A 26,456-nucleotide genomic window follows, 5' to 3' on the forward strand; every position below is an offset into this window, starting at 1 on the left:
ACTGATGAGGCGAGCATCGGCGAGTTGGCAGGATTGTCGGGCTGGTCGGGGGTTGCGGGGAAAGGCGGCCGCCATATTTCCCAAAAGGTGGTTCAGTGAGTGGGCACCGCGCCCGCGGATGGAGTTCGCTTCGGCTGGTGTCTCAGCTCCAGTCTCGGATTCAATTATATCGATTGCTGTGTCTGACAAATCATAAAGAGTTGTTGGGGTTGGAAAGCCTGAAAGTGCAAAGAACTGACAAGTATAAAGAAGGGACAAAGCATCATGGCACCAATGTTGACGTTGCCGCTAACCAATCTTTTTAACTCTTAGCACTACACGAGCTTCAGGAGCAAACTTTCAGCTCATATCACCATGTCTCCGATCAAAGTAGGCCTTGTTGGCCTTTCGTCGCGCTCAAAAGCCCAATGGGGCCCCATGGCACATCTTCCCTACTTTCTGTCAGACCGAGGAAAGGAAAAATTCCAAATTGTGGCCGTCCAAAACTCCAGCACCGAGTCCGCCCAACAGGCTATCAAGGACTTTGGGCTGCCGCCTACCGCACGTGCATATGGCAGACCCGAGGAGATGGCTGCCGATCCAGACGTACAGCTTGTTGTCAACGTCACTGGCGTTCTCAGTCATTATCCCGGAGCGCTACCAAGCATCGAGGCTGGAAAAGACGCCTTTATTGAGTGGCCGCTTGCAGACAGTCTCGAGCATGTACAGGAGATTGTCGCGCTGGCTTCCGAAAAGAACATTCGGACAGGTGTTGGGCTACAAGGCCGGTTTGCTCCACCGTTCTTGAAGATAAAGGAGGTGCTTGCGTCTGGCAAATACGGAAAAGTGCTGAGCAGCGAGATTAAAGCCGCATTTCCGCACAATCCGCGGGATGTTTTACCTGTTGGATGGGATTTTTTCGCTGCAAAGAAGTATGGTGTCAATTCGTATACCATTGGATTTGGTCATTGTGAGTTCTCATCGCTATCAACTAGATGGATGACCATGAGACTAACAGTTTCTAGTGATCGACGTGGTACAGTCAATTCTCGGCGATATACGCAATCCTTACACCCAATTCCAAAACCAACGTCCTGAGCTAAAGCGCGTGGATCGCAGCACCGGCGAAATCGTTGGAACAATTCAATCAGACGTCCCAGACCTGGTTGTCTTGATTGCTTCCATAGCTGAATCAGCAACCATTCGTGATGGCGCAACTCTGCTTGTGCGCTATCGTAGGGGCCCATCTTTCAAGGGTGAGCCAGCTTTTGTCTGGAGCATCAACTGCGAAAAGGGTGAAGTCCGACTGGTCTCTCCTGGTGGTCCGGCATTGCAGCTGAATGTGTACTCAGAGCCAGTCACTATTGACGTGCATGACTTTGCCGCAGACGAGGTGAAGTCTATAGAATGGAACTGGGCCGACTATCAACTCCAACTGGCAGAAGACGCAAGGGCTACTGCAGCGTGGTACGAAGCATATGCAGCAGGTACCGAAAATGAGGCTGCAACTTTTCAAGATGCACTGCATCGACATGAGCAGCTAGAAAAGTGGCTCAGTATATATAGCGCATAATCTTCTACTTTGGTGTTCAAAAAGTGCATAACAGGGTTGATCTTTGTAATTCATATATTAGAATATGAAAGAAATAGTTGTGTAGCTCTAGATTTCGCTTTATGAAGTAGCTGATCTATATATAGTATCGTGTCATTAAACATTATTTACGCTTAATAGTAGTAATGCCAATAGCAGCAGCAGCAGCAGCAGTGGTAGATTACTAGCTTCGCCTACATGCGTCTTTCATATTATTGTAATTTGTACGAATACAGATGATCGGCATAGAGAAATATACAGTGCGTGCAGTATTCAATTACAAAGTTTCAGTATACATACTTACTTTCATTGATAGCAGCCATCATGCATATGGTCAATGTTATGATGCTATAACCGTGCGTTGAAAGAAGGCATGAGCTAGCTTAAGCGCTGAGAACGGGGGCTGCATCGAAATCAGGCGACCAATCCTAAGTAGACAACGCAACTTCAGCATATAACAGCACACAATTTTAAATTAAATCACTCGGGTTGATATCTCAATCTGGTTGAGTTTGCAGCTGAGGTTGTACAAAGCAGGGATTGCCCTGGTTATGAACGCTCAGCTTCAGCCGCACAGTGATATTAATAGATATCTAGCTGCTCGCAAGCATCACTATATTCAACATATTGTTCTACAGTCATTTACTTTATGCACGTAGAAAGATATTCGCCTATACACCAACAATGATTTGGCTATATATATGGCGGATCGCCATTGATGGGCATTCCGAGGCGCACGAACTACATGATTCAAGACACCAATATAAAAAAGAGCTACGTGATAGAACCTTATTGCTTACCGCGTACTCAGAATCACAAACTATTGACATGGATACTGGTATGTCTCTGATTGCTTGATAGATTGATCAGTTTATTGATGATTGTTTATCCATAGCTCAAAGTCGCACTTCAATTCCTCATACAGCTCCCAAACAAGCGCGCGATCGAGCAACTTATGCCTCCTTCGGAGATGACGGCACTACGGCGACTGCCAATGCTCATGGTCATTTGTTGCAAATCACGCGCTATTTCGGGAATAAACCTTCTGGATTCTTTTGTGTGGATCTTCCACTTGCTCCTGAGCCATGTGTCATCGAAGCTCGCATGAATTATTTGCAAGAGTCTTGCCAAGATGCTACGCGCGGGATTCGTCTTTTCTTCGACGACAGCGAAAACAGTGCACGGTGGAGAGCAAAAACAGGTATTGACGCAATGCCAAAAATGGCCTTTTTGCAGGATCGCTGGCCATCTTTCACGACACAGACTTCGGCATTTTATTTGAACATACAATATGTGATATCCCAGGGAACAGTGTATCAAATCTACACATACACACTTAAGGAAGAAAAACTATCAACTCCTCCACAAGTCCCGGTATTGAAGATTGACGCCAACTTACTTCTTCGAAATCTCAATTTTATCGAGGATGGCGATGAAAATGAACGTGAGAGCGATGATGCCCACTACACTCATTTTATTCTGAATGATGGCTACTCGGTAGCCACTATGCATAAGGTCCGCTTGAATGCGCCACAGAATCAGGATGCCGTTGCATTGTTTACATCACTATTCATCAACGGACGACTCCAAACTTTTGATGATTCTGAAAGTGGCGACGAGAGTGAAGACTTATATGGTTTTAATGGATTGCCTGAAAATTCTGAAGAAGTTCCAAAACGCCTCCGGCCCAAATATTACCAAGCGAAGCTAGATCAGCAGGCACTAACAGATCTGATAGAACAAGGCTTCTTGAAAGTGACATTGGCCTACAAGCTAGATATTGTTTCTTCAAGCAAAGTAAAGAAGGCTTCTGCGTTTTCTCGTGGGGACCTTCTGGCCGCAGAGCTGATCCTTAAAACTCCATATGAGAGAATGCTGTTTTCCGAAGACGAGCATCTCAATTTCATCTTGAGGCGAAATTTGGAACACATTTTATCTGTTTGCAGCATTCCTGTTGAGGACTTTGAAGAAAATGAAGTATTTTCGGCTCCCAGCGATTCACCATATTGCAAAGCAATTGCACTTACATGTGGAGATGTTTCTGGTCATCGGATTGCAACCACAGCAAGCTTGTGAGTTAAACACCCTTATTCACCTGGCCAACACTAACGAATGTAGCTACGCTTTTCAATTTTTACTTAATGCTCTAAAATTCTTTCAGAAAAAGGGCTTAACTTGTGCCTGCCCTGCAGGAATTAATTTATGCGAAGATTATGCATGCAAAATGTACTCGAGAATCCGATTCACTTGCCGGGGACATCTAAGATGGCTTCATTATGCTCATATATCTGCAAGTGAAAGCCCTCATAGCCCCAGCTACTGGGCTACAGGTGAAACAATACCTGTGTGGGAAAGCAAAATTGACGAGATTTCGATCACTACTACGCTTTGCAATTTGATCAAAGCTGCAGGCTTATGCCAATTAATCGCAGATGAGAATACAAGACATGAAGTTGCTAAAGATTTCGGAGATATGGCAATCTGTTTGATCAATAGCCTTCACCACCATAATAAGAACAACGAATACATCTTTCCACGTTTTAAGAAACGAACACCGCATACGTTTTATGCTAGCGATCACGCCATCATCTGGTGGGCCATCAAATCAACAGAAGAGCTGGGCCTCGCGTCGATCTGCTATATCCCTCCGGATATTGGGCAGCGTGGAATGAGTTACTCGTCCACCAAAATTCAGAAAAGCATGCTCATGAAACTGGCGGCCGAGAATCCCGATGGAAGAAGAAGTATGCTCACCACTTCTCGCAACCTCTCTGAGGACAGATTTCGACTAGGAGTCAATGATACTATCCTTTTTCACGCCATGGAGGTTGGCCTATTTAATAAGCCTAATAGTGTTGATGATACATCGAATTTTTGGAAAAACAAAGTCGATGTTTGGAAAAATATAGTCGATTGCCAAGGGGATCAAGATCCTGTTTTAAGCGATCCACTCGAACTCGCTTTAGTTTTAATCCTGTCGGCAAACAACAAATGTATCAATTCGCGACCAGCAAGAGAAGTGTATGACTCTACGAAATCATTTTTATTTACCATTTCTTCGCCGAATGGGCTCTTCCCCGGGCAATTGGACGAGAATCAGGAGCCTGCACTATTCGGCAACGAAACTTCACGTGATTCATATTGGCATGTCACGTTCGAGTTGCCTTATATTCTATGGAATTATCAAAAACAGCGACCAATCAGCCAGTGTCCGCTTACGGCTGAAATTATTGCGGACCAAAGATTTTCTGAGCTTTTTCAGAGGATGGAAAAGACAATTGGACGAATAGAGGCAATGGCGGCTAGTCCAACTGCCACGGTTCTTAAGGTAAGTCAGTGATATAAAATGAGACTAAAATTGCTCACTAATGTCATATAGAGAAGCGTGAATGAGATACCGAACGAATGGCTATACGACGAACCAAATTTTTTCAAATTCCACCACGATGTATCCAGCGACAGCATTGTACAGTTTTGTGAGAATAACAAAAATAAACATTACGGTATAGTAATAGATGAAGCAATGCTAATTGTACAGAACGAAAATAATTACGATGTCTTTAAAGATGATATTGCCGGATATATCGTTGATGTTCCAAGAAGTAAGGGATTATACTCGAAGACACGTACATTTAATCTACAAAAAGTCACCAAAAGCGAAAATTTTGGTTCATGTATCCAAGAACAACGAACTCCTGCTATTTCGAAGAAGCGACTTTTCCATTTTTACCCTCTGAGCTTGAATGTCGCATTAGCGTCTTTCGTCGCATCATCTGAAAAGGATGCTATAGCGTTATTCTTTGATCGACACGCATCATACGATCGATATTTTTCTGAAACCACAACCTTAGCACACAACAAATGGACAACTGAGCTGCATCTTCCCTTCTATCAGATAAGCAATCAAGAACCATCATCCGGTAAATACCGTACTGTTGCAAAGATGGTGGGAATCCCGTTCTTACGCAACAATGGGAGTGAAGAGAACACTATATGGATCAATAGAGCTACAATGAGCTTCAGATTTGACGGAGATATCTTTGATCGCTATTGGACATGCCATTTTATTGAATACAGCCCTCGAATTATATATGAGGGGCAGAAGAATACATATAAAGGGGAGCAAAACCCAAGCAGCATATTAACTAGACGAATCGACGACGCATCAAAAGAAAGCTCGTGGAGACAGCGAAGAATTTTGGAGCTCATTCTATTTGACCTGATGCTCGAAGAGATGTTGAGAAGTACTAAGGAAATTCTCATGGAGATCCGATCGCGCATTGAAAGAAGTTTTGAGTCTGAAGCAATAACCGGTCTCAACGACAAGGCCTCAAAATCTATGCTCTTGGATCCCCTTAATCTTATCGATAAGGTCGACAATAACATTTTTCTTTCCACAAGTACCTTATGGAATGAGCTTGAACCTATCTTTCAACTGATGAAAGATTTGCTTCATGAGAATCTGGAGACAATTGCAAATTGGACAGATCGAGAGAAAAACCGCGGGCTTGATGAGCCACACTGGACCCTGAATGATGAGAGAAGCTACCGACGAGCTATATCTGCATTACAAGCTTCCAACCAGCGAAGAGTCGATGAACTTAAGCGATATAATGCAGATATAGCATCTTTCAACGCTTCATTTGCGAGAAAACTGGAGGTCATGCGCAGTGAGCTTGATCGACGTGGTGCCGATGATATAAGACTCTTCACGTATGTGACGGTCGTCTTTTTACCTGTTGGCTTTGCCACGAGCGTGTTCAGTATGAATGGATCACCATCAGGTGATACACTACATGGAATGATTATCCTCGCGATACTCGCTTTGCTCATTACTTTTATCGCTTTGGTCAATGCTCGTATCTTGGACAGAGTTTTGGGGCCCCTATTTGGGGCATGTCGTGTTATAACTGAGGGTATTGTCAATCCACTCATTAATGAATTGCACAAACTTGCGCAACCAATCGGCAAATCTGTTTACCTTCTAATATGTCGATCTATTTATCAGGTTGCGTTTCCGCTCTATATGCGTCTCTTGTCGTCGCCTGACGATCCCAAAAAGGATAACCAAGAATCAGAAACAAATGACCGAGACACAGAGAAGCATGAACAGGATACTGATAATGTCCGAGATCCTGGAAAGGGCGACCAAGATGAATACATTAAGAAGAAAAAACACGACAAAAAGATAATAGAACTAGGTCCTGTACATGCCGCACGAAGAGATACTCTGTACATCCAATCAGAAAAGAAAGCAAAAGAAGAACAAGAAATGAGAGATATCGAGAGGGAAATAAAACATCAAAAAGAAAAAGAATATAAAAAAGAGGAGGCAAAGAAGTTTAAGGAGAGTGGGCAACCAGAGCTCAACGAGGAAATCTTCATGGACATGACTCAAAGAATGGAAAAAGAATTAGAAGACGCGATTGAAGCAGAGTTTGAAATAGAGCTTAAAGCCATGGAAATACAATTGGAAGAATTGGATGTTGAAGCGAAAACGGAATTAGAGGCTCGGTTAAGAGAAGAGTTGGAGGCTCCGACGAGAGAAAGACTTATAAAAGAGGGCAAAGTGAAAATTCGGCAGCGGACGAACGCTATAATTGACAAGAGAGTGAAGGGAAGAATTGAGAGGGAAGCGAGAGAACGTATTGAACTTAAAAGACAAGAAGACGAGGAAAACAGGAAAAGAGACGAAAAGGACAGGAAGAGACAGGCTGAAAATGCCAAAAAACAAAGTGGTGGCTTTTTCCATCGCATTGTCAGGAAGACAAGTCAACATTTCCAGGACAGATCAGCCAATGGAGAGCCTAAGGAACGCGTTTAATGGTATATAGAATGGAATACTTATAATTTTGTAACATAATGAATATATAATTGTTCACGGCTTTCAAAAAATTGAACTATTATATTTTAGTGTTTAGGAACAACAAATGTTATAAATGCATGTAAGAGAACTTGTGTAGGAAAATTATACAGTACCCCAATTCCATCATCCAATATTAAAAGACACTTTAGCTAAAGCAGAGGCTACTACTGTTGCTATTTCTGCTATTCCTGCTGCTAGTACTAAATCTTTTATATATTGATCACCTAGATGATCAAGTTATAGTTACAGTGTGAAATCATGAAACTAAATTGCTGAATAGACCTCTACAAGATAAAAAGGTAGCTCTATATCCGCACGTAGTGGGGGATATTCGGAGTCTCAGTCTCACAAATATCGGGTCACCCATGTTGGTCAAATAGAGACAGGGTCATACACTATATCGTAGTCCGCGCCGGAACAAGTCTCAGATTCTGCAACGTATGAACTAAAAATCTCAATAGACCGTGAATATTTCATGAATAGGATCTGTTTTGAGAAACTCTCCGTGCATAATCTGGTCCACATAAGCATCTCCTACAAACGTAAAGCCGCCACCCCCGTCGTTTCGCGGACGCAAAATGATGGGGGATGGCAATCCCCACAGCAATGTTACCACGTCTCCAGGCTTGATGGCCAAATGACCAAGGCCAAGCATGCCCTTTCTTGTCTTGAATATCCTTCTTCTAACCGTAGAACCTCTCATTTGAAGCATTTTAATCATTTGTGCGGCATATTCAAGCTGGTCAAGTCGAGCAGCTAAGTTGCGTTGCCTAGCAAGTGGACTGTCTAAATTGTTGAGAAAATCCTTTTGGGTAGGCCTCAAGAGTTTGACATCAATACTCTGTCCACGCATAATCATGCGCACAAGCATGGCAATGTCCTCGTCCATAGAAGGGTTGACTTTGTCGTACCATCCTTGAGATAAGATAGTTCGCCATATGTAGTCTTCTCCTGGGCCGGCGACAGGCCCTAACCTAAAAAACGCCATGATTCCCGAAAGCCAATCTTCTACGTTCTGCGCCATTTCCCCGACAGGAGGTCTATGCGGTTGTAGAATCTCGGTGATGATATCAACGCGACACCCGGCGCGATGGAGGATTCCAAGAGAATCATCATTCTCGTTGCTAGGCAGTGTTGGAATGGAAATGTTGCTAGTAGCATCGAAGAATCCACCGCGATTCATCTCGGGTTTATTAGACCCTACTTGTCCTATTTCTTGCCAGTCAGGCACCCAACTTGGCAGTGTGCTTGGTGTATTTTCTTCTCTTGGTACACAATGGTCAAGATGATACGAGTTCTTGTCCTTGTCACCTTTGGACATCAATGCTCTTGTCGCGGCAGTGAAGACCTCAGCTTTTGTCAGTTGATAGTCAACACGCAATTGTAAAGCATCGTTGTCGGTAATAATGCCGAGCAACCCAAAAACCAGATCTCGAGTATCTGAAGCAGCGTATAAAGGACAGCCCGAGGGAACGACGTCTGTGTATAGTAGGCACGACAAAGGTGTGCCGATTTCACTTTTGGACCGCCGACGTGTGTCAAGAGGTAAATTTATCCAAAAATTAGGATGCAGCCCCTTGGCAAAAGTTTGAGTCTCTGAATTTATGTAGCGATGTAAACGATTGCACTGATCCACTGCGCTGAAAGCCGCCTCGACGTGGTCCAGCAATACGCTCTTCGTGCCACACATAAGGGTGACTTCTTTTGCGAGAGCAATTTCCTGATTAATCCATATTCGCTGCCAATATTCTCGCTTCATAAGGTTTTGAATGCCAGCGACGAGATCATCTCCATCTTCCCCTTGCCTGGACGTGCGGCTGTTTAGATCAGGCCAATAAAAGATATCGTAGATGAACTTGGCCAAATCGAGTTTCTTTGTATCACATTTTAGAGAAACTTCTGCTTTCCACAAGTCTTTGTCGCGATTGAAGTAGTTTCGTAGCTCTTCCAGCGGAATATCGAAAGCTGAGGGATCGCTCCCAAAAGACAGTGCCCGCGGCCCAATCCGAGAAGCAAACTCTATCGCTTTGTCTGTAGAGGACGTTCCAGGACCTAGCCATGAAAATACACGTTCCGCATGGGAGAAGATGGTTCGCATTTGCTTGACCTGGTAAGTCTTCTCTTCTTGGTCCGACTGCTGAATGCACAAAGCATCGATCCAAAGCCATCCATGGTTTCCATTGTCAAAGAGCTGTCTCAGAGCCGTGAACAAATTGTGGCCAATCATGCATGAAGAAGCATTTATAGATACTTCAATTGGATTTTTGACGTCTCCCCAGACGTACGATAGCGCAGCGAAGCTGATTTCGTCGATGAAAGCATGGCGTAGTTCAAGCGAGATATCGCATGTGGACTCTCCAGCACTTAAAATTCGAACAAGCCTGATCTCCAAGGTATCGCGACGAAGAGGTGTATAAGTAAACATAGTGGCGGTTAACGATGACCTTCTTTAAGCTCCAAGAAGCTGCTTTACCTTTATAGTAAGTGAAAAGCCATTCTTCGCTCCATTTCAGCCTCTAGAGCTACACTGGCTACTAAATGCTTATTGTGCAGAAAACTAAGCCCTTCTAGCCATCATTATGCCTTGTGCTGCATAGCCAATCTCCATCTATGCGTCTGACCCCGGTCACAAGTACAGTTGCGGGGCGCTTGATCTTTTCCAGTATTCCAGGCTGCCTTATTGCGCCCACCAAAAGGCAGCCTCATCTTGTGCTAAGTAAGTTTCCACAGGCTGCCTGTATTGATGTCCCCAACTATCAAATTACAGTCTCGTATCCAGACAAGGTGGGTGATGCGATATGCGCCTCCCCTGCAACGTTATCATTGGCGGCAACGATGAACTAGGATACGTGATGGGAAATGAGGGAATTGAGAAGAGACGTCTTTATGTTGCCAGCAAGGGATAGTTAAGAACAAGTTCAAGAAAAACAGCTCGATTTCACTCGGACAGTTTTTTATTTGTAGAAAACGTCTGTTAACGTACTAATCGTACATGACACCCAAAGCCATCTGTTTGAGCGCATAGAAGTTATTTTGTCGCAATCGCTGTTTTATCTTTGGGCGAGCGACGAGTCGGCCTTCAACAAGGTTAGTTACATCGGATCCTATAACATTACCAACAACAAAGCAGTAATACCTCCTACTGCGAAGCTTGACGTACCGGCTGCCATGTAATTTATACATCATCTGATACGATTCATGAAAAGGGGGTCTCAGAAAAAAGGCCAAGTGATTTTATTAGGGAGATCATTGTTTTCTAGCATCAAGATCGTTGGCCGAATGGCTTCGGCAATATCCTCTATTGCAGGCTAGTACTCATGTGATGACTACTTTATGTTTGCTGTTGGTTTTAATGCCGTTACATAACACTCAAAATTCATTGAAAATGTCGAATCATGATTTCTTTGATGATTGAGATAAAACTTGGCTCGTGGTCATTGGTAGCTATCTGTCTGTTAAAGAGCGATTCCTCCTTTCATCGTATGGTCATGCGACCTAACAGAAAGCGATTGAAGCGTAACAAAAGAGATCACCGATTTACTGTAACAAAAGAAAGGTACGTCACTCGGTAGCATCAAATCCAAGTTAAAAGAAGCCAAGTCCCCGGCGAGAAAGGCATATCCAGCAAACCCAATCTTTATCCTTAACCTACACCGCTACAAGTCTTATAATCGCCGCGTGCTCCTGTTCAACTCCCAACAAAGGCTAAGATGAGATTCTTTGCTTCCATCCTCACTGCCGCTGCCATCCTCGCCTCCGTTGAGGCCTGCCAGTGCAGCTCTTCCAAGGGTGTTGTTAATGTTCTCGCCACTCAACAATGCTGCCAATTCGCCGGCCGCGAAGCCGATGGCGACCAGTGCCCAGTTCATGACAACAAAAAAAAGCACAGCAGGTTCTCTTATTGCTGCGAAGACTACGAACTTCACTCAGACTGCAAATGCACAGGATGTTGAAGCTCTAAGCTTAACACCCAAAGCATGAGGCTCGAGGCAGAGCGCCTCCCACTGAGGCAGATATCGACGCTATACTCGCAAAGCATGCGGACTAGCCGTCACTCCTTGAGATGAACATGTTAAAGGGAAATCGACATCTACCGACTTACAGCCTGGGCTTTCTATAACTCTTCTCTTTTATTTCTTGGTGTGGTAGTTGCTCTTGTGGATGTTTGCTTAGTCGGATTATAAATGTATTCGCGAGAATAGTACTCAATACAGAACGTTATTTATTACAACTTATTATAATTCACGGAGTAGCTATAAAATACTCGTCAGTGTGTACCAAATCCTTTCGCACACTATTTTGTAATCTTTCATCGAAGTACCACGCATACTCGAGCGAAATACTTTGAAGATCAGATTCGGCACATAATCCGTGCATAAAGCCAGGTTATACGTGTATTCTAGAACGTGCACCCATCACCCTACTACAACAAACGTTCGTCATATTGATTCAATGCGTGCCCGTATTCGTTCTGTCATCTTCAATCTCAATAGTCACCCAAGATCTCGTTGTTTGCTTATCTACAATTAATGACCCCGCACAACACCACACCATCTCGCAGTGACTAATACGAAGTTGGGCAGACATGAAGCGGCATTCTCTATACAACCATGTAGCTAACGTTTCGAATCGCATTTTGAACTCATCTAGACATTACCAAGTCACACGCCAGTCCAAAGCCGCGAACTACGAAGAGTCGCATTGTTTGCTCCAACATATTCGGATATCATTCCCTAATCTGGTCCGGATAGCCCCCGTTGGTCTGTCCAGATAAGTACCGAGCATGGAATTTTCTGCCAGTGAGAGAAGGAAGGCAGGCTACCAATTCCTGTGGCCGGAAATAACAAGCATCAAAGTCATAACACGTGAATTGTATCCTAAAAGGGTTACGCAATAAAAACAGCTTTCCTAAACTTACTTCGTCAATGTTCCCATTTACTAGCAAGCTAGTGACTATGCTTTGCTGCCCATGTCTATATATGCCAGTAGATCTATATTCGCGTGTAGATAAGCGGCTCATCACTATTTTCGAGAATTCGAGTCGTCTTGTCTATATGCAACAAATACATTTGCTTTTCTAAACTCTTGTAGAAGATGAAGTTTTGACTCCGGCGATACATGACCGACTCCTACGGAGAAGACGTTCAACACGCCCATTCACCAGCAAGAGAAAATGTTATCGTCTACTAACATGGCTGAGAAACATTAATCCTTATCATGGTAAGCCAGCTAGGCAGCAGCACTCCCTAAATAGCATTGCTCACTAACGACATTACAACAAGATAGCACAGTCCATACAAATCATTCATCTTCTAATAATCATCAGTCCAGGCATCAATCTCCCTTCACTTCTCTCAAACTAATGCCTACATAAATCATCCACAAGCGCAAGAGTGGGGAGAACAAAAGTGAAAAAGGTCTTCCTTGCATGAGGGGAACAGAAAGCCTATACAGTTACCCTCTTCCTACTCAAAGCGGTGAACTCGTCCCGTCCCGTCCAACCCCATGCCTTATATGCCCATTTCCGAGATCCTATTTCTACCAAGAGCAACATACTCTTCAATAAACCTAATGCCGAACCCTAGAAATCTGCAGTTGAACCATGTCTACAATTACCAACAGCTTCCTTTCCATGCCTTTCTTGGGAAAGGAAATAGATGTAACTAAGCGAAATAGCTCTTCCACAAAACTCCTTCCAGGTCCTCTAGTTGATCCTGAGTAAAATACTGTCAAAAAGAGTTAGCATCTATTCCGTCGTTTCGGTCTCAGAAATACATGTGAAGCCAGTGCTTTTACTTACCTTTTGATCAACAGTCCAGCTATCCTGTCTCGTCTTCTTGAATTCGCTGAGGATTCCCTTGGCAGCTTTGCCAACAACTCCTGGGTCGCCCGCAGCTCGTCGAGCCACAGTGGCCAGGACCTCTGGCATCCATTTCGGTGGCGGTGTGGCGTACGGGAAAGCCTCGATCAAGGCACCCAGACCCAAGACCGCAGCGTGTCTCCTGTTAATCTGCTTGTGGATGTCGACGGGTGTTTCAGTTCCAGAGAGTTTAGGGCCACGCTTGGGCATCGGATTTTGGTCCAGCTCGATCTCGAAGCGACGCTTGAGGCGTACAATCAGGGGATCTCGGATGCGGCCTGGAGAACAGCGGATCATGCCAGCAAGCGTCGTCGCCGCACATGCTCGAACCTCAAGCTGAGGGTCGCCAAGCATGTCTGACACATTGTTAAATAAGACATCCCGCTCTCGCTCCTCTGTCAGGAAGATGCGGCGGAAGTAAATGACTTGCATATTGACCAGAGCTCGCAGTCGCTGATGCCAGCTGCTGGCTGTTCTGCCGATTTTAACAAGCCCATCAATGAATTGAGCATCTTCCCCGTCACGGAAAGGAATGTTGGGGAGGTGTCGATATACGTGGTATGCGACCTTCATAAGCTCCGGGTCTTCCTTGACATCCATCATGTGTAGAAGCTGGTCCATGAACGGAGTTGCAAAGAATGGCACCAATTGGGTGCATTCATGCGATGATAGCGTACAATCTAGCCACACCAGTACAGTCTTGGATCCGCACGTGTATGCGGATTGATCTTGTTGTCCTGGCACTCGCTCAAGGCGCCATTTCTCGAGTCGATCGAATACGTCCTTCATCGTAGTCTTCAGCTCATCAGATAGTTCATATGGCCTAAGTCCAATCGATGACGCCTGCTTGTTGGCCTCTAACAGAGCATTCACATTCTCAAAAGCCTCGTAGTATCTTGTCTTGTAGATTACAGACAGAACACGGCCGATAGCTTCGCGCACAGCTTTGTAAGGGTGGTCTATGTGAGCCAAGAAATCTTCCAGAATCGGCTTCTCGTGACGGAAATGCCATCCAGCATCGGCTATAACAAACTCTAGCAGCTGGACCTTGGAAGACTCCTTGAAAGCAGCGTTGGAAGTCATGTCAAGTCGGAATGACTTGAGCTCATCAACAATCTCGTGAGATCGACGTGGATCCTTTGAGTCGAGGATAAGATGAAGGCAGGTAAGCCAATATTGCAAGTTTTCTGGCGTCAGAGCTTCATCAATGACCTTGAGCAACACTGGCGCAGCGAATGCCCAAACTCTACTGCGTATTTCCGGCGGATCATCGCTGGACCCGCCTAGCAGCGCACCGATAATCTCTGCAGTCGCACGATGCTGGTGCTTATCGTTGCCGTCGCCATAGATTTCCATGGTGAGCTCCTTGATGTCATCCAAAGTGGCAGCTGTTCGACCATAGTGCATCAGATCGAACACGTGCATTAGCAGGTAGACATTGTTCATGCGGAATCTGTCATTAGTAGCGTCTCGAGGCTCTTGCTTGAGGTACTCGAAGCATTTTGAAAACCATTCCTTGGTCAAGATCTTGCCAACCTGGTCGCGCACAGCTCGTTCAGCGTCGTCATAGCTGTCGAAATGCTTGGGGCGTGCGCGATACGCAGTAAAGCTCTTGCCCCAGACCAGCCATCCAGGATGGTCAAAGTCCACCATGTACTCTGCTTCCTCAGGAGGCGCTTCGAATGCGTCCAGAAATTTTTTTGTGAACTCAGCATTGCCCTTGTCCACCGGGACCTGAATCTTGTTTCTGTTCTCCACCTCCTTTTCCAACAGGTAGTTGCGATAATCATGGTCATAGACAGCTCGCATATCGATAGTAGTGAACAGGGAAGTAAAGGCAGTGAGAAAGTAATTCCTCAGACCCGGATGCGGGTCATTTGTTCCAGTCGCTACCAAGTCGACAAACTCTTCTGGGGCGATTGTGTCAAACCGAAGGCACAGGTTGGTCGCAAAGACGGCACACCGTGTCGCAATCTTCCAATGAGCCCCCCTTTGCCAGCTTCGTTAGCTCCAGTCCGAGGTTCGCCTTGGAAGTCTCGACTCTTTTGCGCCTGTTCAGTATGAATTGGTGGCGGCTGCGGATGGCAGAAGATACGTCGTCGCCGGGCTTGATTGTGTTTACCAGTGCGTCATCAACCAAACTGGCTCGTTCAAACGACTTTCCAAATTCAATCAGTGAATAGATGGCAGAAGATCCAAGATTCTGTATGGATGGCTTGTCGATGCCTGCTGTCTCTATGTAGAGGCGCATCGCATCAGGGGCAAATCTCCAGTCTCTGGTCAGTGTTCTCAAAAGCGACGTGAAAAACAGGGAATACATGGCGCCTTTGATCCTGTCATGGTCATTCTCTTCAATAGCCTTCTTGAAGCCGTCCAGGAGGACGGGGATAACCAGAGGTTTGCCACCGATAAGCACCTTGAGTGAAGAGTCCTGCGAGCTCTGTGCAACGCGGCGGACGTCTGCGTATGAAGAGAGACACGACTGTGCAAGGTCCAGTAAGAGACGCTTGTCTAATTCGCTCTTCTGTCGAGCCGATGCATTGTGCTTCATGCGCAGCATTTGGTATGCCTCTGCACGCTTGATGAGCAAAGGTCGAGGATAAACCTTTCTCAGACCCTTAATCTTGAAGGCAGCAATATCGCACTTGTATAGCCGCAAGTGTCGTTCTAGCGGATGGGCCGATCGCTCGATGCCCACGTCTGTAATCCACGTTCGGTATGCAGTGTATAACGTGGTGAAGCATTCGACATCATCCGGTTCGTTTTGGGTGAAGAAGGTGTGCGCCCTCGTCAGCAGCTGACCAAGCTGCTCTCTCAAATCGTGGATTCGCTCATACACAGGGTCAGTTGGGCTAAGCAGATATCCAGCTTTGTATCTGTACTGAGGACGCAACTCTTCGTCTTCAGATACCTCCGCAAGGGGTTCATCGTCTACCATGACATCTTCTGACTCCACTTCGACATCGACGTCCATGACAACATCGGCATTCCCAGTATCTGTCTTGGTAATCTCTCCTGAGGCTCGCTTGGGGTCGAACATGGTGGCCATGCCGCTTGTAACCAGTCGAATTTGTTGCATCAGCCGAGAAACTTCATCGGACCACTCCTTGTTCTTGCCTTTTCGGCTCACCGGAGGATCGTCGCTCAGCAATAGTTCTAGCTGCTCAGCGGCTGACTTGGTCTGTGAGGCGAAAAGCTCAACTGCAAACTCAATCTCTGGCGGAGACGGCTGGTGCCACTTGATGGTAAGGTTAGCGGGAGCAGTTGTTTGGCCCCAGTCGGTGACATCAAGCCCTCTCTTGATAACGTCGGGTTCATACAAGGCATGATCGATGGGGTAGGTATGGGTAAGGTTGAGCAACAAATGATGAATATAGTTTGAAACAAGGATAGTTGGCAGGCCTCGGCATTTTTCTTGCATGTACTGTGCAATTCCAAGCAACTCATCCTTGTAGTTGAGAACCTCGCGGCCAACGTGCACGACACCCATGGCGAGCATGGTGACATGCCATACAAGAGCCCGATCTCTGGGCAAATAGTCTGTCCCGCTGGTACGATCAGAAGCTGCGTGGTTGAAATCGATTTCATTTCGAATGTTGACCACAAGCATGGGGATGAACACCTTGAGTGTTTTCTCTGGGTTGACTTTGCAAAGAGCATTGAGAATCCAAGCCATGGCGTCCCGAGCTTGGTGGACGACGTGTGAGGCGACAAAAGTAGCAATCTTTTCGAGGGTAATGTCAAAAAGATCCGGAGACATGGATGCAAACAGCGGAGAAAGAGCAGCCGGCAGGGCATTGACAACGCTATCCTCTGGTGTTCCTCCACGAACCTGGTTGGCATCGGGGAGGTTCTCAAGCAGAGTAAAAACTTTGCCCAAGAGTGTGATGATGAATTCCCCGAATCCAGCAGTCGAAGACCGAAGGATGTTTGATTCATCTTCATCGCTGAGCTCAGAATTGTAGTCAATCTTAACATTCTGGCCCTCAAGCTCCATACGGTCCATCTCGCCCTGTACCCACTCCATGGCCAAAGTCGTGTCGTGAATATGGCTCTCGCCGCTCGTGAGCGGAACGATGGGGATGCTGTATGCCACTGCCTGGATAAAGTGCAGAGTGTACTGTGTTTTGTTAAGATCATTGGCATCAATTCCAGGAAGAGCCAGGGCCAGCAAGGCTGTGATGTGACAGCGGTAACCCTTCAGCTTTGACATGATGTTGGCAATCATTTGTAAGCCGTTCAAACTAGACGTAGTCCGGTGAACCTCGACCAAGCCCTGAAGACTTGGGTAAAAGCGTTGAAGCGCTCCTGGGAGGACCAGGTCAGGCTCAAGATAAGCCAGCCCCTGCAGCGTGTTGTAATAGCACTGCGCCACTCGAGTACTCTTCGAGAACAGGCCCATGAAGGTGACTTCTTTGAGCGAGTTCACGAATCGCTTTTTCAAGGCGTCGTTGATCTTTCGCTCATACGGGATATCTAGCTCCGAGCTCTGTTCGCGGTTCCACCGAGACACAAATCCATCGGTCAGATAGAGCACAAGTTGGCCGAGCATACCTGACCAGTTGCCTTGGTTGGAGGGGTGGAAGAAGGTATCGATGGAATCCATCAGACCTTCCAAACTCGACATGATGGACTCTTCATGGTCGCAGCAGGCGGGAGACAAAGAGCTTACGATCAGTCGAGCTATCATATAGGCAATTGGGTATTTCTTCTTATCCTTTTCGAAATACAAGCCAGTTCCAGCCATGTAGTCGAGAGGTGTGTAAGGAGAGTTGGCTTGCCCAACCGGGATCTGAGTCAACCGAAGAATTGCTGTAAAGATGAGGTCAGATTGAGCCTTTGTGAAAATGCCGTGTTCTCCAAAGGGGACGTAGGAGCAGTGGCTGTGATCTCTCGCTATCCGAGAAAACAGGTCGATAAAGGCCACATCGACGACTTTGGATCGATTGACCAAGGACCACAAATGGAAGAGAGTCGGGAAGAAGTTGGCCGGGTGCGATCCCACTTCAGACTCTGGGGCAGGATGGCTGGGCAAAAGGCTGTTTAGAGCCCCCACCACCACAAAAGCGTTTTGAAGATCGTTTGTGCTGAAGTAGGGCAAGAACTCTTGCAGCATTGTCAGCCTATCTTTGGGGTCGAAGTATGTGTGAGCATGAACGGTCAGCTTCAAGAGCTGCTTCGCAGATCGTCTTCGGTTCGTCTGGTGCGCTGCCACTTCGGAGGGCAGGGCCCATGCCTTGACCTCTCCCCAAAGTGGTCTCCAGTCGAGAGTCAGGTCTTCGCCAGGCTTCAGATAGTGATTCTTTCTAGAGTTGATAATCAGTCAGCTAAATCAGTTCGCCCATGGCCTGCTGCAGGCCACATCTCATTTCCAACGTACCTCGTGAGGGTGAGGACCATGCGCAGAAAGCGATCTGCAGCACTGGCATCAACGCCGGGAGCCAGCGCCAGCGAGTAGTACAGCTTCGCCAACTTTGCTCTGAGCTCCCTCGTCATCTCAAACTTGAGATTCAGCCATCCCTGGAGCTCTCTGGTCCAGTGCAGCGCACCGGGCGAGAAGTCCTCGGCCTGGATGGCAATGTACAGCTGCTTGAGGATGCCCTGGAGAGCAGCATCTCGCTGGGCCTCCTCCTCGACCTCGAATGGCAGCAGCTGAAAGTATGCAAAAGTTCGGGGTCGGTATCGCTTCTTGTCGTCATCTTCGGACTTGGAAAAGGGCAGGCCAGGCGTGGTGGCACGCGAAATGGGCTCGTAGGCGGCGAAGCTGGTCATGAGGTGGGACGCCGCACTCGCAGACAGGCCGGCCACTGGGCCCTCATGGCTGGGACCGATATTCTCGTCCATGGCCAGCAGAGGCTCTGTCTCTGCGTGCTTGTTGTGCTTGCTCCTCTTCTCACGCGAGGCTGAGAAATCCAAACGCGGGAGAGAGGGGTTTCGGCTGGCACGCAAAGCGACCGAAGCTCTAGGGCAACGGTGCGGGCTCAGGAACAGCAACGGGCGCTGCGGCTACCCATGGGGGAATCCGCAGCAAGGCGGACGGCAATGAGCAGATGGCGGAACGGCAGAACGTTGACAAGAATGAAGAATAATGTGTGGTGTCTGGTACTGATGCAATTCGGATGATGCTGATGCTGGTGGGAAAGCTGGGGCGGAAATAAAGGGCCAGGTCGACTTCCAATGGGAGGAATTACGACACTGAATCGTGGGCCTAATGCAACCACCAAGCTACTGGTGCTAGATTACGGGGTGGTGCCACTTGGCCAGCTGCGAATCGAGGTCAACAGCAGGCAAACAGCGCTGGCTGGCCTATAAATGGCCGTGACAGGCGGCTCTCAGGTAGCAGCTGGCTAACGCGGCCGCTAACATGAGCTCAAGCTTGCTGTTCAAGGCGGGTGCTACGCTGGAGTGCGAGTGCACGTGTATGCCAACAGTGAGTGCCTGCTCCTATTCGCCAAGGCATCAGTGTTACTGCGCAGCTTGCATTCCCCGAAGCTGCAACATCAGTCAGTCTGCCTGGATATTACTACTAGTACCAGCACCTACTGTTGGCGATGAGGCCGCACGAAATCGCCAGTACCTCGCCCGGCGTAGGCCTGGCCATACTCTAGCCTGTACCTCCGCACCTCCGCAGTGCTCCGTCACGGCACTTGGACACGTCAGTAGCCGGCAGCCTGCCTGCCGCCGGCGAGCCCCACCTCGACGCCTCAACCGTTCAATTATAGCTCCTGCAAATGACATGCATGAAACATATACGAGTAGATTCGGAAACTACGTTTCTTGACAAAAGATAAAGTCTGAAAACTTTGTAACTGTGACGATTCTCAAATAAGAGTTATTTTTAAATTACAGCCAACGCAAACTCTGGACCTCCAAACTTCCCATCTTCCACGTATCGACATTTTAACGCCCCCACGATCGATATCCAACCCATGAACTCATAGCTGTTCCCCAGCCAGATTGGAAGCGTCGAATCGGATTGCTGGGCTTATCCCAATCATAACGGCAGTATTCGCTGCAGACATGCTGACTGAAGAAATTGTCAATGCCGCTTTGCCCAAGATCAGTCACACCATAGGCTCGATTCGGGGAAAGGATGACAGGATCAGTGATGACAGCCTTGTTTTCAGAAATAATGCCACCCTGGAGATCGCATAGAACGTGTTTTCCTCCTGAACCATGGTAGCTGAAATGACTTAGAGCTTGCATTATTCTTCCCCAGACGTTGGAAGTGTCGTTCCATCCGGTGTTGCTGTTGAACCTTCGGTAGTCTCGGATAAAGGGCTCACACAAAACGGTTTGCCCTGCCCAAGGGGAAGGACTATCATGTGCAGCCATCCAAATGGCAGGAATGTTTACCTCGATGAACTTGTCTGTCAAGATTTCCTGATTAAAGCCTTCGACAATTTTTAACGCCAAATCGACAGCTCCGATATCGAGAGTGAAAAAAGTATGTGCCAAGGCCGCATCAGACCTGAACCACTTGATAACACAGGGTTTGCCCCGATGAGGACCCGAGCCATACACTCCTTTGGCCACCGAGCGCAACGCAGTCTCAATATAAGACCTGTATGGATGATCAAATGAGATAGAGCTGAAAAAAATATTCTCTGAATCTGGCGCTACCAGACCTCCGGTTCGATTCGTCGACGGGTACCTGATTGTCGACGCAGTTAAAACATTTCGATACGCCGGACCCCATACCCCATTCCTTGCGCGGATATCTAGACCGGTGGCGGTTGCGGTTACAGCCAGTGCAAACGCGACGCATTGGAATTAGGCAAATTGAAGAGCAAAAGCTGCCTTTGAAGTGAGAAAACTACTCAGCAAGCTGAGAAAATCGATAGGCCTAGACGTTGAGGTTGATTGAGTCGCTTTTATTGTCCATTCGAAACGGTGTCTCTTCTAAATAGGTACTTCTGGATGCCACTTTACACATATATATACGCATTGCGTAGTTATATTCGTTACTGTATGCGTATTATAAGGCTTGCTCTCACCAGCTGTTCAATATCGGTAGGTGACGCCTCTAAACACTTCTGAATGCCACTTTGCACAAATCCACATACCATGAGCAGTCATGTTCGTTGCTTCATGGTGTCTCACATCGCCTGCTTGAACAATACAAGTAGGTGGCACCAAATATCTGCTTTTGCGTTCACAGCGTAAATACACATCAGTGTTCACTCCCAAGAGCCTTTCTGAGTCGCTACCCAAACTAAACTTACCCAAAACGCAAATTGAACAAACAAGCAAAGACTCAGCTCATAGCACCCTGGTAAAAAAGCATCGAGGCTGTGAAACGGGCCCTCCAATCCTGCCTATCGCAACCCTTGCTCGCATACCCTATTTACACACGGTGACGTATGTTACCTACTGCCTTGCAAGGCTACAACGATGAGGTGTCAATCCAACCTACAACTGAGCCTCAACTGAGCTTCATACAGACGGCACCGTAGAACATGCCGTGTCTCGCTCATTATACGTTGACAACGCCACAAGTGCTGGCAGCTGGCAGCTCGTCATCCATTGTATATACCAACCGTTCAAACTGGACGCATGTACATATAGCCAAATATTTGTTTCATGATATAAGTGGTTTATCCATTGTTGCTTATTTACATCGTCTTTCAATCATAATATGTACAAAAGAACACACACATAAAAAAAGGGAAAACTCCGATACCCAAAGACCGAATTGGATAGATGCAGGCCCATAACCGTGTGCCGTATAAATGGCAAAGCGCCGCCAAAAAATGTCCATCGAAATATGCCTATACACCTATACACATATTCACATGTATATGCGCTATGAGACCCTCTGACTCCTCGAGTGGTGGAATAACTTGTGCGTGAACCGCCGTATTCGAACGCGGCAAGTTGGCGTTTCCTCTTCCGAAACCTCGAGGTCTCCAAGCTTCTCCACAGCTTCTCTCTCTGCAAAAGTGGTTGCCGCCGATGCAGCAACCGCCTCGCGTCTCCTTCTCATGAATTCGCTCCCTGAAGACACCGCCCGCTGAATCCTACCAGTAGCGGGTGTTTGACCGGCAGCGGAGGCATCCTGAGACGGCACGCCCGGAGTGGCCGGCGAAACCTGCGAATCTATGCCCCTTGGAATGTCGATAGAGGGGGATAGACAGCGCCCTGAGCTTACGCGCTGAGATACAACTCGTGGAATTTTTGGTGTTGCCGACGCAGGCCAGCCTCTTTGTCGGAGACTGACCCAAGTTGCTGTGGCTAGCATCAGAGTCTTGGTGTACTCTGTGACCTCTAGTGTCGTGCGCTCATCCGTAATACTCGTTGTGTCTTCTTCTGAGATACCGCTCATGTCGGATCCAAAGCCTCGTGTGGGGGGATAAATGCCGCTTGATGTTGACATGGTGTTGTATGTATCAAAAACTTCCAAAGATGTAGAGTTGAGAATACCCTGGATAGGATGCCTGCGAGTCGAAGGGTCTATGATGCTAAAGGTCCATCTACTGTCCGGGGCCGTAGGGGTGGTTGGTGATGAGGGCGCCGTGGTGGCAGTATTGGCAGATCCCCAACTCGCTCTGGGTGACATCAAGGATCTCTTGACCCACCGAGCCTTGACATTTTCTCTCTGTTCGTTGACGTGATTAAATTCGTAAGATCCATTAGCCATGCGGCTAGAGGTCCAAGTCGATCCGTCCTGGAACACGATTTCAACATAGTCATCTTCCGAAGTTGTGCTCACGACGGCGAGAACATCCTGGTGGTCAAGGTTCTTGCTGTTGTTGTTATCCATGTTATCGTGATGGTGGTGGTGAAGATTGGGATGATGATGGCTGTGTGGAGCGCCATAGTCCTCGCTCCGGACCAGGAGGAGATCGTTTTGTCCGAGATGAGGCTTCGCATAGAACATGCGCGGGTATAATTTGGCCAAAGCAGGGATAATCAGTGTTCCCGCAATAAGACTCGACGGCAAAACATCAAACGCTGGGATGGCACGTTTCTCTCCCAGCTCCTGAAGCTGCAGCAATACACGAGGCCGAATGTGAAAAAAGGCCCGCTGCTTGGTACGCAGCTGAGGTGCCGGGAACGCCAGAGCATACTTTGCCGATTTCCGTGGTCCGCGCTTCCGTTTCCTCAGGCGGATGGAAGCATCCGTCTGGTCGCTCACCTCGGAACCAACGAGCGACTCTTCATCCTCGCTAGGAGCGTTGGAGTGAACAACAACTTCGGAGTCCGGCTCGCGGAATCTGACAGTGTGCCCAATGTCAGACGTGGTCCGGCGTCGAGCTGCAAGAGCAGAACGAGGGTTGTGGGTAGGCTCGACGGAAACGGGACGAGCTGGGAGACTGTCTGCGGCGTCAGGAGCAGGCGTTGTGTGGCGAGATATCGGTTCGACGTCAGACATTGGTCGCAAAGCAGAGAGAAAGGCAAAGCGTCTCGCTGGAGGTTGGTCTGTTTGCGGAGTGGAAAATTCGTGGCCATGAAGGCTCGCTCCTGAGTGGACGATCATGCTGGGTATATGTGTGGTGGTGTATAAGTGAGGCAGATCGATTTACATAAGACTGCCCTGGAACCGGAAACGAATGGACGAACCAGGGCAGTTCTAGCCTATAATCTCATACGAGTCGAGGAAAAGAGGAGTTTAATAAAGCCGTGGCGGTGGTTGCTCGTATATGACAAAATGGAGAAAGGGAAATAGTGTCTATGTGGTTGGTTCGTATTCGTCGTCGGATAGAATGAGGTGAGATGAGATTGTAGATTGAACGCCGTTCAACAAAAAAAAAAAAAAAAGCGAGAGAAAAAAAAATATCGTCGGGCAAGAGAGATTTGCGTTTGCAGGCTTTGTATACCCGTTACTTATAAACTTGGCAGCAAAGTGGCGTTGAGTGATGGTTATCAACGTCGGTTGCCCAGAGAGACTTGACTGGCGATGAGAGAGTTCAGCGGCCGGCGCATATAGTGTGAAGCTTGAGAGGCGGCTGTAGAGCAGTGGAATTGCGCCTTGTACTCCAGGCACCGGCGTTTGTTGCAAGGGAGAGAAAAAAGAGGGATATAAAGTAAACAAAGGAAAGGAAGACAGGAATAACACAAATGGCTCTCTGTCTGCAGCGGTGGTCTGTCTTGAGAGGACAGGATTCGACAGCAGCAGCGAAGCCTGCAGCTTATGTTACCGGTACATCAGTCGGCACGCGACCAGGCCTTATTTAGTGGGACGGCAGGGGCAGTCGGTGTACCCGGTACGGGATCGTCGATGGTGAGAAGGACAAGCAGAAAAGCCCGCGTCCGAAACAGCGCGGAGTTTGAAGTTTGCGCGGCGGCCCGGGGGGCTCTGGGCGGGCTCTGGCCTGTGTCGGATTCTCTTTTTCGTCTTGCTTCCCTTTCTATTCCGTCTAGTGTTACCCCAGAGAGCAGCACATGCCCCCAAGACCAGAAAACGTGTGCGAGGGCAACGGCCAAGAGAAGGGGATCTCGAGGGATTATGAGCAAGTGAGACCTGAAGCAGAAGTTTTCGGGCTGTGTTCAGCTCTAGACAAGATATGGAGGTCGGGGCCTTGGCAGGTCTTGTAGCGTAGAGTTGTGAACTTGTATCCGTCCTAGTGGCAGCGTGTATTCGTAAACGTGCCCGAGCACCAACTCGTTCTGGTAAGCTGTCTGTAAGCCAGTGGCAATCAGGTTGGCACCTAGAAACAGCGTTTTGCGCCCATCAGAGCTATGAGGCTAGTGCAATGCCCGCAATGCCCACGTTTGGATTTTCTCTTCTGGGCCTATGGAGCTCGGAATGTTGCCACTTGGTCGGCAGACTTGGCTGCTCCATGGAGTTGCCGGAAGAGCCGCTGGCACCTTGGCGTAGCGCCCAAGTACGGCTGGTGTACCCTGGGCTGATGCGTCGCCAAAGAATCAATTGGCAGCACTGTACGGATGCAGCACTAAGGCAGGGAGAACTGCAGTCTCGAGTCCTACCTGTAGGGATAGTGAGACGGCGTTGGGGGATGAGGTCAGTTTGGCCGATGCCTCCCACTGCTGGAAAACTGTTGCTGTCCACCTCCCTTTGGCGGCAGGTACCTCTCGGCTACATGGATGGTACTTCAGACCAGCTCCCGCCAAGTCCAGTGATGATCGGGCTGCTCTAAGCTGCTTATCCGCTATACAGTATTCACACAGCTGATTGGAAATGAGTGGCCCGAGTCCTGGCTAAAGAAAGGGGAAGCCAAGCCAAGTCGAGTAAGAAAGGAGCTGTGCTCAGAGGATGGCATCTGCTTACAGTGGTGCAGTGGTGCAGACTCACAGGCCGAATACCTGCAGATGCAGGTAACGGGTACTGCAGGTGGCGCGCTGTATGGGGCCAGAGACGCCCATCTGCCCAGTAATTAACCCCAAGGCTAGGCCTGGGTCCATGTACAGTGTACTTCAATGCTGTTCAGCCATTGAATGCACTGAGCAGCTGCATCTCGTCTGCTGTCCTACCTACAGCAGTCACGCCAGGCGTCGGACTCGCATTCACCCGCTGGTCTGATCCTGACGATTCCTCCTCTCCCGTGATTCTTCCTCCCATCTCCTTCTCCCTCTCCCTCGATTCCTCCCTATCTTTCCCATTCACCCAAACAACAAACAAAAGATATACAAGAAAGACTGCCGCCAGACTGCCGGCGTATTCGGACTCGCCAGGCGCCACGACAGGTCCAATAGCGGGCCGCCGAGCAAAATAGCGCGTGTGCACGGCGACGAATGGAGAATTCAAAAGAGATCAGCCCCCCTTGTCTCGTTTCTTGTTCCTTCTGACAGGGGGCAGCCCGCGTTTCCGAGGACCGAGATCCCTGCCAGACAGCCTCACTATCCAATGGCCGGGCACCCACTTACGTCGTCTGCCTGCCGAAGGGTGGGAGATATGGGGGGGAGCACATGCGCAGTGGCAGATCCAGGCGTGGCATTGCTGGATGTACAAGCACAGTAACGGCGCGCGAGTATAGGGATTCACGTCCAGGCCTTGCTTGGGGTAAAACGATAGGATGAGGAGGAGACTCTGCATGCATGATGCATTAGAAGCACGCGCTGCCGTTGGTCCAGCAATGCAGCGAAGCGAAGCGAAGTGACCTCTCCAGCGGAAGAAATCCATCACCACAACTCACAGACAAGCTGTAGCATCAGGCCGGCGGCATTTTCTTTCCACTCCAAGCCTCCGCCTCCGTGGA

General features: G+C 48.0%; 9 protein-coding genes across 9 annotated transcripts; 3 read left to right on the forward strand and 6 right to left on the reverse strand.

Moving 5' to 3' along the window:
• Positions 1–184: 184 nt before the first annotated feature.
• TrAtP1_002894 (uncharacterized protein) lies at positions 185–1,552 on the forward strand (the record flags this gene model as incomplete). Its single annotated transcript, XM_014087414.2, has 2 exons — positions 185–949; positions 1,005–1,552. Exons 1-2 carry the CDS (start codon positions 355–357, stop codon positions 1,550–1,552), a joined length of 1,143 nt encoding a protein of 380 aa, XP_013942889.1. The 5' UTR covers positions 185–354.
• Positions 1,553–2,791: 1,239 nt separating this feature from the next.
• Positions 2,792–3,646, forward strand: TrAtP1_002895 (uncharacterized protein; the record flags this gene model as incomplete). Its single annotated transcript, XM_066111654.1, has 1 exon — positions 2,792–3,646. One exon carries the CDS (start codon positions 2,792–2,794, stop codon positions 3,644–3,646), a length of 855 nt encoding a protein of 284 aa, XP_065967732.1.
• A 2,185-nt stretch (positions 3,647–5,831) lies between these two features.
• TrAtP1_002896 (uncharacterized protein) lies at positions 5,832–7,394 on the forward strand (the record flags this gene model as incomplete). The annotated part of the gene is made up of 1 exon (XM_066111655.1): positions 5,832–7,394. One exon carries the CDS (start codon positions 5,832–5,834, stop codon positions 7,392–7,394), a length of 1,563 nt encoding a protein of 520 aa, XP_065967733.1.
• Positions 7,395–7,890: 496 nt separating this feature from the next.
• TrAtP1_002897 (uncharacterized protein) lies at positions 7,891–9,928 on the reverse strand (the record flags this gene model as incomplete). Its single annotated transcript, XM_014087561.2, has 1 exon — positions 7,891–9,928. The coding sequence occupies exon 1, from the start codon at positions 9,859–9,861 to the stop codon at positions 7,891–7,893; it is 1,971 nt and encodes a 656-aa protein (XP_013943036.1). The 5' UTR covers positions 9,862–9,928.
• A 1,173-nt stretch (positions 9,929–11,101) lies between these two features.
• TrAtP1_002898 (uncharacterized protein) lies at positions 11,102–11,305 on the reverse strand (the record flags this gene model as incomplete). Its single annotated transcript, XM_066111656.1, has 1 exon — positions 11,102–11,305. One exon carries the CDS (start codon positions 11,303–11,305, stop codon positions 11,102–11,104), a length of 204 nt encoding a protein of 67 aa, XP_065967734.1.
• Positions 11,306–13,099: 1,794 nt separating this feature from the next.
• TrAtP1_002899 (uncharacterized protein) lies at positions 13,100–15,105 on the reverse strand (the record flags this gene model as incomplete). Its single annotated transcript, XM_066111657.1, has 2 exons — positions 13,100–13,162; positions 13,237–15,105. The coding sequence occupies 2 exons, from the start codon at positions 15,103–15,105 to the stop codon at positions 13,100–13,102; spliced, it is 1,932 nt and encodes a 643-aa protein (XP_065967735.1).
• A 115-nt stretch (positions 15,106–15,220) lies between these two features.
• TrAtP1_002900 (uncharacterized protein) lies at positions 15,221–19,140 on the reverse strand (the record flags this gene model as incomplete). The annotated part of the gene is made up of 2 exons (XM_014087562.2): positions 15,221–18,602; positions 18,677–19,140. 2 exons carry the CDS (start codon positions 19,138–19,140, stop codon positions 15,221–15,223), a joined length of 3,846 nt encoding a protein of 1,281 aa, XP_013943037.2.
• Positions 19,141–20,196: 1,056 nt separating this feature from the next.
• On the reverse strand, positions 20,197–20,631 carry TrAtP1_002901 (uncharacterized protein; the record flags this gene model as incomplete). Its single annotated transcript, XM_014087384.2, has 1 exon — positions 20,197–20,631. One exon carries the CDS (start codon positions 20,629–20,631, stop codon positions 20,197–20,199), a length of 435 nt encoding a protein of 144 aa, XP_013942859.2.
• Positions 20,632–21,878: 1,247 nt separating this feature from the next.
• On the reverse strand, positions 21,879–24,895 carry TrAtP1_002902 (uncharacterized protein). The gene has a single exon (XM_014087563.2). The coding sequence runs from the start codon at positions 23,774–23,776 to the stop codon at positions 22,103–22,105; it is 1,674 nt and encodes a 557-aa protein (XP_013943038.1). The 5' UTR covers positions 23,777–24,895; the 3' UTR covers positions 21,879–22,102.
• Between the last annotated feature and the right edge of the window lie 1,561 nt (positions 24,896–26,456).

This window comes from Trichoderma atroviride, chromosome 2 (genome assembly GCF_020647795.1).
Source record: "Trichoderma atroviride chromosome 2, complete sequence".
NCBI lineage: Eukaryota > Fungi > Ascomycota > Sordariomycetes > Hypocreales > Hypocreaceae > Trichoderma > Trichoderma atroviride.

Bases quoted from the DNA above. Each gene is read 5' to 3' on its own strand.
- TrAtP1_002902 (XM_014087563.2), bottom strand. From the start codon at position 23,776: ATGATCGTCCACTCAGGAGCGAGCCTTCATGGCCACGAATTTTCCACT.